General features: G+C 40.3%; 1 protein-coding gene across 1 annotated transcript in view; it reads left to right on the forward strand.

The window, feature by feature from the left end:
• Nucleotides 1–13,902, forward strand: part of xylt1 (xylosyltransferase I) — a 77,405-nt gene extending 63,503 nt beyond the window's left edge. Inside the window, exons 9-11 of the mRNA XM_005735796.2 lie at nt 586–784; nt 6,270–6,603; nt 10,816–13,902. Of these exons, the coding sequence (XP_005735853.1) occupies nt 586–784; nt 6,270–6,603; nt 10,816–11,138 (856 nt within the window). The 3' untranslated portion in view covers nt 11,139–13,902. The remainder of the gene's footprint in view (nt 1–585; nt 785–6,269; nt 6,604–10,815) is intronic.
• Nucleotides 13,903–17,355: the final 3,453 nt, after the last annotated feature.

Consider the following 17,355-nt stretch of genomic DNA (forward strand, 5'->3'; position numbering starts at 1 on the left):
GCGCGTCTGTGACTAATCTGAATATGCTGCCAATGCAGCCCATGACTATTCTGTAATTTTCAGACCACTGTGGTGCCGCCTGTCACGTGTCTTCTTAATGCCATCCCTTCCACTTCAGAGCACATGTTAAAGCAACCAGCACATTGTAGCACAAGAAACTTTGTTGTTTACTCAGAAGTTCTTAAGGGTACTTCAGCAGTTCATATCTGATCTGGGATCTACTGCAGCAGCAGTCATGAACCCACAAAGTGTGGACACAGCAACTCGCAAGCAGTGCGGTTTGGGAATTATCTGCCTAGTTGACACATGTCTTTTACCAATTGGATTTCTGTTAAAGGTCATTGAATTAATGTCGGCCGTGTCACACAATCACACAGCACATTGACTCTCCACTAACCTTCACGGCAAGCATTCATTAGCATCCAGCCACATTAGCATGTCCAAGGCCCCCCAGACCTTATCCACATGAATCTTGATATTCTCCTCTTCTTACAGTATCAGCTCTGAAAAGCAGCACCGTCAAGTAGGTAGGTCAGAAGGTATCGGGTTTGCTAATGGATTCTCATTTTCTCAACGCTCCATCAGGTATTTCCCCATGGGCCACCCAGTATCAGTGCATCTCTACTTCCAGTCAGACCAGTTCCAGGGCTATCTGGTCAAGCACCATGCTACTAACCTGGCAACAAGCAAGCTGGAGACCATGGAGACCTGGGTGGCACCCACAAAGAACTTCAAGTTAACCACTCCTCCTACGAGCACATTCAGCAGGTTGCAGTTCGCAGAGGTGAGTCAGCATATTAGTCTGCATGCCCTTGCATTCATTTTTAATTTGAATTCGCTTGTTTGGCGTGAGTCACAAAACAATCAGTCAGCTGCTGCCAGTGTCAGAAAATGAGTTCCATTAAAACTCTGAGCAGCACACAGCAAAAACACACTCCTCAGCATATAATTAGAGGTGAGATATACAGCTCATTGCCATGGTGACCTCATATATCGCCCTTGCCAAGACTCATAGCAGCGCATCTCCACACTATTAAACTGGTGCCTGTAATGGCCTTGTAAAATGTAAATTGATTGAATTCATCCCAGTTTACAGGGATGAGCGCTTCATGTGCTGCTTATTTGTTGTTTCCTAATAGAACGTCTTCCCACCTTCACACTGGAATGCTTCCCTTGATTGTCTTGTTATGTTAATGTGTGTTTCTGTTTACCACAACGCCTGTTTAGGATACAGCCGCTCGGCTGTGATGTGACAGCCACAGAGTGTCTTTTTAAAAAGGACAAAATTAACTGAGTGAATGCAAATTGACCTTTTTCTCTGCTTTTATCGTGCAGAGCTTTAGTAGGAGGCAGAAATGTCAACAAATTTGCGAACAAATTTGTTTGTGCCCGCGGACAATGCTCGTGCACCTGGATACACTTTGACCACGTTCGACCTTTTGCGGCGCTCTCATTCTGAACACGAAGGGATGCAGACGCCCGGCCGACGTGTGGCTCCCTCTTGCTAAGCCCTGTTTGTCTGTCTAACCTATGAAACCGTGAGTGACAGAGAAGTGATGTGAGCTGTGGCTTTTATCTGAATGCTCAGCCTGAGAAAACATTCTCTGTCTAGCGCTGTGTAGTGGCTGTCAGTCAATCAGTTTGTCCATCTGTCATTCAAAATACAAGACGACAGCACGGCGTAGCTGCAGCAGCGCACTGCCTTTTCTCAAATTTGTAGATATGGACCATTATGCTATAGCTATATACTGGGGTTTGCTAGATAAACCATATGGTTGGCTTAACAATGGTTTCCTTGTCCTCCTTTGGATATAAAGAAAGACAGATATGTCTTTTCACTCCCCTGTTGCTGCCTTTATAGGCCTTTTTTACAGCACTTTAGTACAGGACCGCTTAAAACCTGCACATTAAAAACCAGTATTTCACCTCAAGTCAGATTTGACATTGAGAGGCATTTTAAGCTGTGCATAAATCCTACAGCACCATGACTAACTTTAACTGAAGATTACGTCCTCATTCCACCACAGTCTAGATAATTTATGTGGACATACATGGGAGGAAAAAAGAGTAGCAACATATTATGATGTAATGTAACAGAATACAATGTAGAAAAGCAAGAATAATGCTTCTGACAAAGTGTATGCATTTTTGAGCATTTTAGCTTGAAACAGCTGGGACCTTTCTTTGTGGAGCGCTTCCCATTCTCTCCGTTACTCCCGTTACGTCCCAAAGACATGTAGGTGTTTAGTTAGCTGATAGACTTTAAACTCATTGTAGATGTGAGTGGACAGATGTCTGTGTCACTCCTGCAATAGACTGGCAGCTTGTCCAGATGTCCACAGCAAGAAGGTGGACATCTGGTGTGGAGTTTGCATGTGCTTCCTTTGTTTGCGTGGGTTTCATCCGGCCTCATCCCACTCTGCTTTTTCTTCCACACATGAAATTTGGACAATGATGTAACTACCTTTAAATTTACTGGACTGGTACATGGACTATTCTCACAATAGCACAAATCATTTATTGTCCCATTCGTGTCAGATGTTTGCATTTTTCTTTTTTTGGATAACATCTAGAAACGTTTAGCTCCAGAAAAACATGTCCAAGAATAACTCCAGTTTGTGCTTTTATAACAGAAATTGTCTTGTTTTCTCTTGTTTTCTACTCATTGCATCACTGTGCATGTTTATTAGGGTCCTTCCATCTTGCCTCGGTAGCGTAATGTGTGCCCCCGGAGAGTCCTCTGGTGCTGCTAGTAGACACCTGTATTTGATTACCACTCCAAAAAGTGTCCCTAATAAGCCTGCAAATGCAGCCTCGAGGGGCATTTGTGCCCTATGTTTTTAAGCAGGGCCAGATGTAGAGTGGGACTGTCCATGACCTTGCTTGATAAAACTGACCAGACTTATTTAATGGAAGTGTCAAACTATAGGCACCGACTGCCCGATGACATGGAGAAGAGGTTTGCAGGGTTACTGGGTCACAGAGAAAAAATGAACTGTAGCTGGATTATGAAATAGAGTGTTTTATGCGTTCTGTTAAGTCAGGTACAGAGCATGAAACAAGTAGTACATGTAATAATGGTGAACAATGAATTTGGGAAAAGTAATCCAGGTTATTATCAAGTTTTTTTATTTTTGTTTTTTGTCAGGTCAACAGCAGATGATAAATGAGGGCTAAATGTTTCAAACGTAGCAGAGGCTGTTAGTAATTGCTGGTTAAGAGCGGAAAATCTGAATAAATGGTCCAATTGGGTGGAAAGTGTGAGTGAACAGACTGGTAGAAAAATGTAGTAATTGGACAAAGAGCATAGAGCCACAATGAGGTTGCCAGATCAGCATTTGTTCCACCTAAGCGTGTTCTTCTAAGTACAGCTATAAGCGACTTGGTTAGCACTCATAAGCCTTGATTGAGTGTTGGTCTTAAGCCAAAGCTTATAGGGTAGGAGCACCAAGGGACAGGTTGAGTGTGGAGGTCATCGTAATCTATAGGCTGAAGTAGGCAGGAAGTTAATCCCTGTTCGACCTACTTTCATACTCGAAGGAAGAGTTTTCTGGTACTGGTTCCATCTCTTATCCACAGATATACCTTGAATGTCATCACCAGGAGAGAAATATGTTAGTGGAAAACAATAATTGCAGTCTTTAAAACAATAAACTTTATGAATGTAGTTAAAATGTTGCAGCCAACTTTTGCTATTGTTAAAACACTGCCATGTCTTTGCAAAAAGACCTCAAGTGTTCTGTATAAATAAACAGCAGATCAGTTTATACACCAAGCAGTCACAACATTAAAACAAGCCTAATGTTAAGTAGTTCTGGCTTGTAGTGTGGTGTCTGGCCTCGGGATGTTGGCAAAGGATCGTCCATGTTCCGGCACATCCAACTGATGCTGTATTGGATTAATATCTGGGGAGTTTGTTTGTGTTACTGAGCAGTTTTTGTGATGCGTTAGGGTGTATTCGTCCTCCTAGAAGAGTTTGTTTGGATTGCAAAACTGTTTTTGTGGGTGGTACGTGTTAAAGTTACATCTCAATACTTTTTTTTTTTTTTACACTTTTGTGGTAAAAATGGCCTTCTGTCCAGTATTTCTGTTGTAACCAGGATAGACCCTGACCTTTGGTCATGAGGCCAGACAGCAGTCAGGCAAGTTGCCTGTGCATCTTATTAACTTGGTACAGAAGTCTGTGGAAGGAGACTGCCCACTCGTCTGACCTGAAACGGCTTAGAAAAAAATGCAACTTGGAATGCAGATGTGCATATTTTATATTGCGCATAGTAGATGCTCAATAAACTGCAAGAACTAGAAGCAGGTCTCAGAGGGTTCCCCTCTAGGCACGTGAACACTGTCACAATCTTCTTATTACAGCTCAGTTTAGACAGCCATCTGCAAGTTTCCTGGTAGTGGAAAACAGTGTTATTTCTCTCCAACTGCTCCTTTTAACTTCCTCCTGGGGCCTTGAAGGAGAGTGTTGCTAGCCATATGAGCGTTAGTGTGCATTAGCGAATCAGTATTGAATAAAGTAATGAGCTACAGCGGTGCAGGACAAGAGAGCTGATTAGTAATTTAAGGGGCAAGGTCCAAGGGGCAGATATGGCAGAGGTCAGTCCAATAATTGAGAGGAAAGTGAGGTGTGTTTTAACTGATGACAAAACACACACTGTTTCTGTGCGTGTCTCATTTATGCAAGTGGTGTCTATTTATACTGTACATGGTAATCGCAGTTCTCAGAGGACCTAATGCAGAGTCAATTCCAGTCAGGCATTGATCGTCCGGCTGGGTGAGGCTGTGTTAATCAGCTACTATTGTAAGGATGAGCGCTTCTTAAAGCCGCCATCCCTCTCACATTTCTGCAAACACCCTAGACATCTTTTATTGTCAGAGTGTGTGTGTGTGTGTGTGTGTGTGCCTCCCTCTCTATCACTCTGTCTCACAGTTTTGCAATTTAGATGACTTTTTTAAGTTGACCACAGCAAAGATATTAAACACAATTACTGTAATTGTGTTCCTGTTGTTATGATTTGTCTGTCTTACCGCTGGATCTCTTTTGTTCTTTCTTATTGCAGGATGTTTTGTAGCGGGACTTTTGGCAAAATATAAGTTAGAAAGACATAACCAATAACCTGCAAACATGTGTATTCTAAATGTTAATTATGTAAGCTTAGAGGACATTATAATCTTAAAGTGGCTCATTGTTCCATTGGCAGCCCTCCAGTGTTTTGCAGGCTGGCAGCTTCTGCAGCCAGAGGCACTGTATGTCTCCTAACTCGCCAAAGATATATTCGACTTACTGCTACTGTTTGTTAAATTTATTTATCTCAAAATTCACGCAAAGAAAAGCGCTTTCTCTGATTTTGTGGAAGCATTGAAACCCAGTTTTTATTGAGCTTTTCTCCCTAGATGCTTTTTTTTATCCGTCAAAAAGCTGCGGTTCCCTGTCTCTGCATATAATCTGTGTCTTCCTCTATTTGAGATTTTTTACTTATTTAGGGTTTTAATAATCTCCACTGTTGTTTCTGTTTGAGACAAATAGTGTTCACACTGGTGTTGGTGTTCACTGCCTTCTGATTTTGTCTTTGTGTGAAACGGGAGTGCGTTTGATTTTCACCCCTTTGAGATATCTTTTTTCAGCATGACTCCTTAGCCTCATAGAGTCAGTCATAATAGCAAAACTGTAGCCAAATTTACTTAAAAGTGCTTGTCAGAAGAATCAGACTTGTCAGCTTTTGCAGATTAAAATAGTATATAACAGCTGTGTTGAGAGTAGGGCTGAAGTGCAGGGCTTTTAAATAAAAAATGCATACTTAAAATGACTCCCTATGATAACATAGTTGAGATATCACTCAACTAGTTGATATATTGACAACAGGTTACAGAATTCGGTGGCCATTAAATCAAAATGTTTTGTTTTTTAAATAAAGACTCAATCTGTAATTAGCTTTTTCATCATTCTGTGAGCAACAGTGATGGTGTGGCATTACTGCAAAACAGCACAGGAGCACTATGAAAGGGAGTTGGTTACCTCGCTGCAGCCTCTCACTGCAGGTGTGAGGCTGCACATTACTCCCTGCAATATTTCAAACTGTCCAGAAAAGTTGAAAAAGGTTGTTGCCTTTTGCATTTTTATGAATAATAAACCATTTCCCCCACTTAAATGTTTTTAATGTGTTGCAGCAGCTCCTGTGCGTTTTTGCTGTAATCTCTCTGCTTGTCTTTGTTCTCACCCAAGCCTATCACCAACTCACGTGCCTATTCTTTCTCTTCTGGGGCAGATTGGGACAGAATGGGATGCCAAAGAACGCATTTTCAGAAACTTTGGCGGCCTAATGGGTCCCATGGATGAGACGGTGGGCATGCAGAAGTGGGTTAAAGGGCCGAATGTCACCGTCACGGTTGTGTGGATCGACCCTACCAACGTCATCGCAGCCACTTATGACATTTTGATTGATGCAAGTGCCGAGTTTACCCACTATCGCCCACCGCTCAACCAGCCTCTGCGGCCCGGTGTGTGGAACGTCCGCATCCTGCATCACTGGAGTCCTGTAGCGGAGATGCGCTTCCTCATTGCCCCGTTGGCTTATAACAAACACCAGCCCATACAACAAGGTGAGAAAGAGATTCAAGTTGTCTCTGTGGTAGAAGGCTCGTGTATAAGTAACACTTGCCATTTGTTTCAGCTTTAGCATAAAATTACTATTGATTGTGTTATTTGCAAAAGTAGCCTTACTAAGCATATTGCACTGATGTGCTATTCCTCAACAAAAGATGACCATTCATCAAAAAAAAAATACAAAGGGTGTTTTTCTAAATGTCAAACATTTCTCTGCTCGTGGAGGTTTAGTGGAAACTCTGCAATTACTTTATGGACCTTGAAAGTGCAATTCAATACAGCACCACAGTTTGTGATGCATATAATATTGAGTCTTTGTGAAACCGTGTCATAAAAAAGACTTGGGTAGTAATTTTGTGGTGTGTTTTCTGGGTTTTCTGTCATTATACTGTCATACTTTACTTTATGTTTCAAAGGACATCTGTAGTTGCTTGGCGATGAACATTTTATGAAGTCGACATACCGAGTCTCAGAGAGCCCTAAAAGTCCAGTTTTAGTCAGGAGTTTGGCTCTTTTGTGGAACCTCCTTACACTTATTTATGCATCCATGGAAGGCCAGAGGTGAAGAGACCAGAAGCAACATGTTCATACCGAACAAAGCAGGCATCAGTCACAACAGATTGAGTCATACGCAGTACGACAGGCAGAATTGCTGTGGAAGTGGCTTGTAAAGGGGCTTATACATGTGGAACAATCACAGGCAGATTAAAGCAAGGTTAATAGGCAGCCTTACATGAGATCTGCCAATTGGATGCATGAAAGTGTAGAAATCAGCTGATATAAGCTGGCTTTAAGAATATGGTCCACGAAGCTCATTGTGCTTTTAAAAAAATAATAATAATCAAGATCAAGCAGAACTGATGAGATCACTGATAAAAATCAGTCTTCATGAATTTTCTTAAGTGTCCTTTTTTTTAATTTCTGCAGTGATTCCCACATGACAATATCAGCTCAAAGGACCGAATGGGATCAGTTTTATATCGCACTCTTTACACAACAGGTCACGTCTAAAAGAAGCGATTGCTGATTTAGGTGTTTCGAAATGTCTGCACAGGCACGCACACAAATGCACACAGCCTTGCATTTGCAGCGATGCCCTTTCTAATCAAGCCTCTGGGCCTCGGCAGACCCTGGTTATTTGTCATCAAGTCAACCCTAATAACCCAGCGAGCTGCTCATACATACTAAGCAGAGTGTTAAACAACAGTGCACTTAGCCCTCCGAAAACAGTGACACAATTAAATCAATCAGTCAGCATGGATAAGGGGCAGCACTGCAGTCTTGTAATCCATAAGCAGCCAAGTTGCTTTGAAAGTCACATGAGAGCTGAGACGCCAGCTTTGGCATAATCATGTCTTTCACTGTTTAATAATTTCACTGAGCTTTTTAATGATAAAGGGGAACAGCACATGGCATTTTTTATTTTTCACCTGAATCTCTGTGGCACACTGGCTACAAGAATAAGAGGAATTTTAATAAAAAATGGTGATATTATAAATATCACGGTTAGATGTTTTTTTTAAATCACTGTGCATTATGCAGTTATGTTTCTACTGATGTATGGATAGAAAGGGCTGCTGTGTGAGCTCAGTCTTTTTGTCCAAAACAAAGGGCCTTCTTACAGTTACACACTGAACCTCTGTTACAGTGCATCAAGAAATAGTAAATACCACAATTTAAGATGCTCCCAGGTATTTTGAATTTTGGATATTTTTTTTTCTTTCCTTAAAGTAACATTGAAACATTGTATTTGTTGTATTTTTAACCTAAAAAAAATCTATTTAATATTTTTTCTAAATCTGCAGTTTCTGTTTCTATTTTTAAAAGCACTTATTTTAAGAATCTATTATAAGTGAGACATGAAACAGAACAGACAAAGCTATGTTAATGGTCAACACAGGTTTTTAGGTTTTTGTTTTTTTAAATACATTTAGCTTATTAAAACTTAAATATAGGATTCGGTAATAAAGTAACCATTGACTCCAGCTATCAGGTAAGTGTAAGATAGTAAAAAGTAAAATATACAGTCAATGCAGTGAAGCAGAAATATTCAGTACGATACAAAGATTACATTTGCACTTGAATAAATGTGTCTAATATTGCAAGCCAGCTATACACATTAAGTTGGGCTGGGAGCTGAGAGAGCTCCCTCCGAAGGATCGAGCACTTTTTAAACTCTGATTAGATACTTTAAAGCGGGGAACCATGAAAATTTTGGCTTAAAGTAAAATATCCATGGACATCAAAGAAAAGCTGCTTTAATTTTTCTGCTATAGCCGTACTTTGTGGCAGGACACAGCTTACTGTAACTTTTACTGTAATTTGTAGCAGACTAAAGATTAATATAAAGATTGTGGTAAAGCTGACATTTTTGAGTCACTTCACTTACATTCTCATTTCCTCTTATACAACATTCAATTCAATTCAATTTTCTTTATATAGCGCCAAATCACAACAGTCGCCTCGAGGTGCTTTATATTATAAGGTAGACCCTACAATAATACATACAGAGAAAAACCCAACAATCATATGACCCCCTATGAGCAAACACTTTGGCAAAAGTGGGAAGGAAAAACTCCCTTTTAACAGGAAGAAACCTCCAGCAGAACCAGGCTCAGGAAGGGGCGGGGTCATCTGCTATGACTGGTTGGGGAGAGAGAAGGAAAACAGGATAAAGACATGCTGTGGAAGAGAGACAGAGATTAATAACAAGTACAATGCAGAGAGGTCTATTAACACATAGTGAGTGAGAAAGGTGACTGAAAAGGAAATACTCAATGCATCATGGGAATCTCCCAGCAGCCTACACCTATTGCAGCATAACTGAGGGAGGATTCAGGGTCACCTGGTCCAGCTCTAACTATATGCTTTAGCAAAAAGGAAAGTTTTAAGCCTAATCTTAAAAGTAGAGACAGTGTCTGTCTGCTCAATCCAAACTGGAAGCTGGTTACATAGAAGAGGGGCCTGAAAACTGAAGGCTCTCCCTCCCATTCTACTTTTAAATACTCTAGGAACAACAAGTAGGCCTGCAGGGCGAGAGCGAAGTGCTCTAATGGGGTGATATGGTACTACAAGGTCATGTGTTTACATCGAGTCTGCTACAGATAAACATGTCAGCTGTGAAACTGCAAGCAGAAATTCAGTGCATCAATATGCTGTAAATATGAAATATTATTAGTTAGTGTTGGATGTGGGGAGCGATGGGGGGCATCTCTTTAGCTTACTTTGGATCTGGACGTTTGTCTTTAACTGATGCATCACCCGAAGTGGCTGACGGAAAATAAAGTTGAGTCTTTAAAATTTATAACGTAAGGCTACATAATTATTAGACCCGCTAAGTTAATAATGTTTGTGTTTAATTTATAGTTATTATGTAATAATCTTGTGTTTGTTTTTCTTGATGTGTGTTGTAATGTGTTCTTTGGTTATTAGCTATTTCATGAGTCCACATATAATTTATTGCCATGGCTGACATCAGGTTTCCCTCCTAAATGGTGTGCCAGTCAAACTTTACGATGTGGCCTTCCATGCGCAAAGAGAGCGAGCAGCAGACGCATGCATATACAAAAGCTCTACACAGATGCATGACTTCATACTGCACGCTGCTGCCACAAAGCAAGCTGGCATTGGTTGGCCACTGCCATGTCAGACTGCATCTTTCTGTCATCAGTGTGCAAAAAGTGCTGAAGTCTGCTAACATCTGGATGAGAGGAAGCTTGTGTTAGAAGGGATGGCTAGCACCCCAGTTAGAGTGGCAGTGAGGAATTTAAAGCTTCACTGGAGCTCAGGGTGGAGAGGGTGTTTTAAGGAGAAGTTCTGTCTATGTTTACCATCTTCCTTCAGCGCATAACCGTCATGGGAAGAAAGGATGACTTCATGTCTTGAATATTTCTCACTGTTTCCAGAAAGTCAGCACTGCAGTAGCCTAACAAACCACATCAAAAGAGAAGATTTAGAGGGTCCAGTTGTAAAAAAAAAAAAAAAATCAATGCAAGCATCCAATTTATACTTTTAAGATAATAAGAAAGAAAGTCACGTTCACTTCTTTGATATTGTACTTTTTCCCTTTTCCCCCTTTTCTCCATGCCCAACTTTTTCCCCCTTCTGCAATCCAATCTGCATTTTTGACCACTGACTACCACCTTTTTTGCTCACTGTCTATAACTTCTTTGTCTGCTCTCTCTTTCTTTCTTCCCACAAACCTCCAGAGGATACTCTGAAGCTCCACAATGGGCCAGCTAAGAATAGCTACATGGAGCAGAGTTTCCACGGCCTCAACCCGGTGCTCAACATCCCTGTCAGTCTGAGTTACGTGGAGCAGGCCAAGAGGAACGCAGCCCTGACCGGCCATGAGCTCGAGCGTTGGATAGACAGCCTGGTGGGCGAGTTGTGGGAGGCAGCTGACGTCTGTGCTGTGGGCCCTACGGCCTGTCCTGTCATGCAGGCGTGCCCCAAGAGCCCGTGGAGCTCCATGAGCCCAGACCCCAAATCTCAGCTGGGAGCACCTCGTGCCAATGGTCGTATCAGGTAGCAGCAAGGCCTCCAGCTGGACAGGAGGTCGTGGCACTGTTTATCTTTATTTATTTGAGGTGTTTGTTGCAGATGACAGGGGGGTGAGTGTTCTCCATCTCTCGCGGAAGATGTTGAAATCAAAAGAAAAAGTGGAGTTTGGGGGGACGGAAAGCGAAGGGGAACATTTTCCTCCCACAATATTCCTTTTTTAGGGGATTATGCTGGCTTTGCTATTTCAGTTTCTCTGTGTATTTATTTTTCTTCTCACGGCTGAGTTTTACTGTGATCAAACATTGCAATTTTTAAGCATTTATTTGGCTGCTGAGTGAATTATAAAGTCAGCTTTTAATGCCTCGCACAGGGCACGTGGGTCAAGTGAGTGCGGGCTATCGATACTGCTAGCAGACCAGGTTCTGCTGCGATAAGGCCTTAGTATTAAGACATACACAAGAAGATAGCTGGGTACTGAATTAAATGTGCCTACTTAGAGTTTATGTCAGCACCAACAAAATGACACAGTGTGTGAGTATTCACATATCCCCAGTTGAACAGATTATTTTGTGCCCACTCAAACATATCGTCAGTAAAAGCAAATTTCTCATATTTAAGTTTCTTAAGTTTGTACATGAGTAGAACAACTCAAAACGTAGTTCATATCAGTGCCTGATTAGATTGTTGAACGTTTTGTTGCTTGGCTAAATCTTCACCAGTCACATTTTGTTGTAAAACTGCAAAAAACAGAGAAGAAAACAAGTACAGTCACTTTCTCAGAGTAATTGGAGGCTACGGGGTTCTATTAGGAATTTCATGTAGACATTTTAGTGTTAAAAATGTACTAAATTCATAAATGCTTCTTTTGTCATAGTTGTACGATAGCATTATGAGATTTAGCATTTCCACGGTGCAGAGTTTTCCACACAAACAAAACACCCAGAGGACAGAACGAGAGCTGTTCTTTTATTTTTTAACCAACTTGCCTCAAACTTGAAACAAAACTATGTCACATTAACCTTAAACGTATTGTCTTGGTTTTACGTGTTGCCTTCTTTTTCTTTATTCCAGTTATTTGAACACCACTTTATGTTGTACATAATTCTACACTAAGTCTCAAAAATGGTGTGAATGGAGGGGGGTGGGGGCGGGGAGGTCCATGAAGTCGCTATTTATTTATAAGTTTCTATAAATACTGATATTTTTAGTCAGTGACTAAATAACTGCAACGCTGCCTTGGCAGCTCGATAAATATTTTTTTGTAAAGAAAGCTGCCTTTATTTACAAAGGCCAACACCCCAAACTTATACTGTACCCTTTTATGGCCCGCACCTATGTGTTAGTCAGTGTTGTCCTGTCTGAATAGATCTTCTTGTCTTGGGTTTCTTACGTGGCCGTTTGCCAAGTGCATCACAAGAGAAAGCCACTCTGACCTGTAAGGTAAGAGGTCAGCTGCCTAACAACCTGAGCAAAAAACAGAAAAGCTGAACAAAAGCAGTCTTCACTAGCGAACACACAGGACGTTGTTTGTAGGAGAAACTGTGCTTTTTTTGGTGTTTAATGGTCGCCGTCGGTTTCAGAATGGTTTGAGTGGTAGTGATCTTCATGCTGTGACAATAATGTACAATTTCAAGTGAATATCATATTGTATCTCTTGATTATAAAGTGACTAATTTATTGGATCGGGTCTGTCGCGCCTTTGCAACCCTATTTACATTTAAAGTACTTTTTCTCTCATCAAGACAATCTCTGGACATTTGAGACAACCTAATTACACTAAGTATGGCACTGTACCACAATAAGAGGTGCGGTCACATATTTGTTTTAACTTGAAATAAGTTTCCTCTGAAGCCAATTAGGTTTTCAATCTGTGATTGTCAACATTGTTTAGTCATCACATGAGCTAAATGAGTGCTTTTGAACAGGCTAATTAGCAGACATTGCTGTTCATTAATGTCAAGTTCACCTTGCCTCTCTGTCAGATGTGTGTATTACGATTGCTATCTCTCCTTCCTCTCAAATCTGCATCGTTTCCGGGGTTAGGTTGTAAAGGGCGGCTTTGTTTTCCACTTTCTAGTGCCATCATGCTCTGTACAATTACATCACACAGTACATTATGATGTAAGCTCAATGACCGTTTTGGAAAAAGTGAAATAATTCAATGTAACTAAATGTGAAAGTCCTATTTTGTAACAAAAATGAATAACAAATGAAGAGGATGTACATAGGTATTTTGTATCGAAATAATGTTTAAAGGGTATTGTACGTGTAAATACAGATGTGGTAAAATGACATTGAAAGTGTTGATAATTGGGCACAAATAGTGAATTGATGGTGTTTATTGATCAAAGTACATAACCTGTTTCAGTGTTTTTGGACAGCTGTGACAACGACCTTGTCCTATTTGCCTCTCAGAGAAAATCACATGCCAGATTGTTGTTGTTCTTACTGGAATGTATTGTTGAGCAACTGTTGCACAAATTTCTCTGACTGACGTTTCCCCGTCGTTCTGATTTTTTCTTTTGTTTTTTCGGGGAGGCTCTGTGTGCCTTAGCTGACTTTTAGAACCTTCTCTGTCCATTGAAATAAAATCCTTATTTTGCTGTTTGTTTTGAACTTATGTGAAGAATACCATGAGTCTGTCAAGTGATTCACTGGTACTGCAACACCAAAATGATGTCTGCTGTTGTATATATCATCAGGCCTTCTGTCATTATCAGCTTTTACTTCTTCCCTTTCAGGGATTTGTTTTGTTGTACTTGACTCGCTTGTTTTACTTTTCTCCAACTGCTTTTTGGAAATAAAATTCTATGGAAAAACAACTCACGGCTCTGTGCTGCTGCAGTGATATATACTATGAAGAATATGGAGGCTGATAACAAAACACTAAGCCACTGACGCATGTTCACACTGTTACTCTATTGTTGCTTATTAAATAGTGTACTTTTGCAGCTCCGGTCGGTTGCACTGGGAATGCAAGGACTCCCCATTCAGCGGTTTAATTTTATTTAACTGTTTATTTATGCGGTTTTAGTGTTGTATGTCAGAACACTAGTCTTTACAACTAAGACACACCAATCGACATGTGATTTAAATTGACATTAAAACTGCACTTATTGAAAGATTAATATTGTTAACTGCACAAATAACGTAAAGTTCAATGCTCACAGAGAATTACAAGTATATGATAGTTCTTCTCAACTCTGGAACATGTTTTTCTTTCAGCTCAGCGTTTGGGTTATGCAGCTTCACTGTTTTGGTTAAGCCATGTCATCTCTCACCAGCACTGCTGCCATTATAGACTGTACTTAAAAGATGGTCTTTGTCATGTAACTTCATCTTCCTGTTTTGTGTTTTGAAGTCTCAATTATAGCATTTTGACTACCCCATGTTGGGTTTTTGGTTTTTTTGTTTGTTGGGCCCAGGAGTGATCATATTTGGCCAAGAGGGCAGGGTGGTAAATTATGTACCAACATTAGCAAACTTCAAGAATTAAAATAAAAAACAATTAAAATCCAAAAACGTCATTATGTTGCCAAGCTCCCGTTTAATGACACCACTTAGTGGAGTGACCAACAGTGTTGGGATTTTTACTCACAAAAAGTGTATTATTTCACTTAATTACTAACTTTACTAATAAAGTAATACTGGTTACTGCTCGGTACACTACTACTACTACTTCAGTATGTCCTGAGATGTGGTTTCACATACTTAAGTTAACAGTGTAAACCTAGGCTGCAGGCCTCACACTGATATGAAAAACTACTGTAATGAAGAGCGCACTCACAACATGTTTCTTTCAGTTTTTTAGTTTAGTGCAAAGCTGACAGCAGCCTAACGAGCACAGCAATTAAACCACCTATTCTACTGCAGAAATAGGTACAGGAAGGGTTAACCAGAATGATCCAGAAAGGTGTTTCATCTATTCAATTCAATTCAGTTTTATTTATATAGCGTCAAATCACAACAACAGTCACCTCAAGACGTTTTATATTGTAAGGTAGACCCTACAATAATACATACAGAGAAAAAAGCCCAACGATCATATCACCCCCATTGAGCAAGCACTTTGGCGACAGTGGGAAGGAAAATCTCCCTTTTAAAAGGAAGAAACCTCCAGCAGAACCAGGCTCGGAGGGGCGGAGCCATCTGCTGCGAGGCTGGCTGGGCTGAGAGAAGGAAGACGGGATGAAAGACATGCTGTGGAATCTCCTTGAATTACTTAGCAATTAATGCAGACGCAAAAAGTTTGTATTTCAACATCTAACTAGCACTACAGAATAGGTTAAACCATCAGCAAAGTAACATTTTACGTGGCTCATAATTTCAAATGCAGCTTTTTAAACAGCTCAATAAATATCCCAAAAAACACAAACTGCACAGTATGTGTTCATTCATCTCTAAACATTAACATGAACTAAGATTTAATGTTTTTCTGAAACTGTACTAATCAGTTTAGTGCAGGCTGAATTTGTCATTTTGCAGTTTTCTGAGACAGTATGTTGGATGCAGAGAGAGATTAGATTCATTCACTGAATTAAACCTTTTATACAACCTCTATAGTTTCCGGTGGTGGGAAATCAGCCGTGTAGCTTGTTAAACATCTGCTTATTTTTTGTTAAATTCAGTTGTCTAAATCCACAAAGAGCAGCAGCACAAGTTAACTGATCACAGCTTGTCTACACCAAAAACTAAGCTGGAGCTTGCAATACAAGGGATTATGTGACTTATTTTCCCTGTTTTTCACAGCACCTTATGTATTAGTGTTTCCCAACAACTGGATATGAGGAGGTTGCAGTGCTACCGCATTTAATGCTAATCACTACCTGTGTTGCATTTTGAAAATCCTGCTTCAGCTGCTTAGCAGTCATATACCTCGCTTGAATATCATTCTCAGTCCTGGGGTCTTCTCTGTTAGCTCTGTGAAGCTGGAGGGTGTAGAAAAAGGGTTAGCAGTCGTCCGTGTCTATATTTCAACTGTAGATGTAGATTAATATATTATTTTCACTTTCATTTACATGAACAGAAGTCAAATAATGGCATCTGCATTAAGTACAATGATGTGTGTTACAGAAAAGGTAATGTGATCTCAGCTCTAACATGTCTTTAAGTCTATGGGCATTGATTTACTATTGGAGGCAGTCTCAAGTGGCCCCTCGAGTAACTACAGTTTTTGGTGCTTCAGTGTTGGCTTCATTTTCCAGTCCTGGAGCTAGCCCCTTGGTTGCCACCTGTTAAGACCAGCTGTTTTCAGCTAAAAGCTCTGATAAGCCCATTCTACCTTACTTTCTCAGAACCAGACAGCAGGCGGACAAATTTAGTAACAGGCTGGTGAACATGGTGGAGCACTTAGCCGCTAAAGAGCCAAGTATTTCCCTCAAGGGTTGATGGAGAAAAACTGAAGCTTAAAGCTGAAGCTGACAGTAAATAATACACTTTAAAGGGTCCAGAAAGGGAGCTTCAGAAACATCGTGTGCTGAATGTGTAAATTTGAATTGTTTTGCATGTTAGTAAAACAACTGATAAAAGCATATTTAATGATGAAATAAAAACAATAATGGATACAAATGTAATAACTCCGAATTGAGGGGTACAATCAATTCCAAAAGACTATCCTACTAAATATCACTTGAGAGTGGTTCACTGCAGATAAATCTGCATGTGCAGTTGGAAATCATTTGGGACATTAACACACACTTCATGCTATAAGTATTTTCCTCAGTCAAACCGAGGAGGTTGAATTGTTAACTGTGGGTACATGTAGTTGCTCCCATATGTTTTCCCCCAAATTAGCTTCAACAATTGCTCTCACACGGATTTTCTAAGCCCACACCCACAGCACAGCATAGCTCTGTGAGCTATGTGGCTACAGGGAAAGTTTTAGTATGTTGAATTAATGTTGGCTTCAGTTTACACATTGTGCCCATGAATACCAATACAGCTGTATGCAACGGAGCAAGGCAGACCTGGAAAAACTGCACACTTTTTAAATGAAAATAAGCAAATCTACACAACTAAATAAAACAAAACATCCTTTTATTGGTGTGCTCTTGCGGTTTATTTTATGAACTTTAATTTCACAAAAATAAAACACACTCTAGAGTCAAAACTTGAGGTCTTTACTGTGTTGTGAAGAAATGTCATTAGGAATTGTCAGCTGATGAATTTGCTGACTGTTTGAACCTTGTGGTAACATTTACATCCCTTGAGCAAGTACATGTCGACGTGAGAAAAAAAAAAAAAAA

Source organism: Pundamilia nyererei, unplaced genomic scaffold, assembly GCF_000239375.1.
Source record: "Pundamilia nyererei isolate P.nyererei 1_Seehausen unplaced genomic scaffold, PunNye1.0 scaffold00065, whole genome shotgun sequence".
NCBI classification, from domain to species: Eukaryota; Metazoa; Chordata; class Actinopteri; order Cichliformes; family Cichlidae; genus Pundamilia; species Pundamilia nyererei.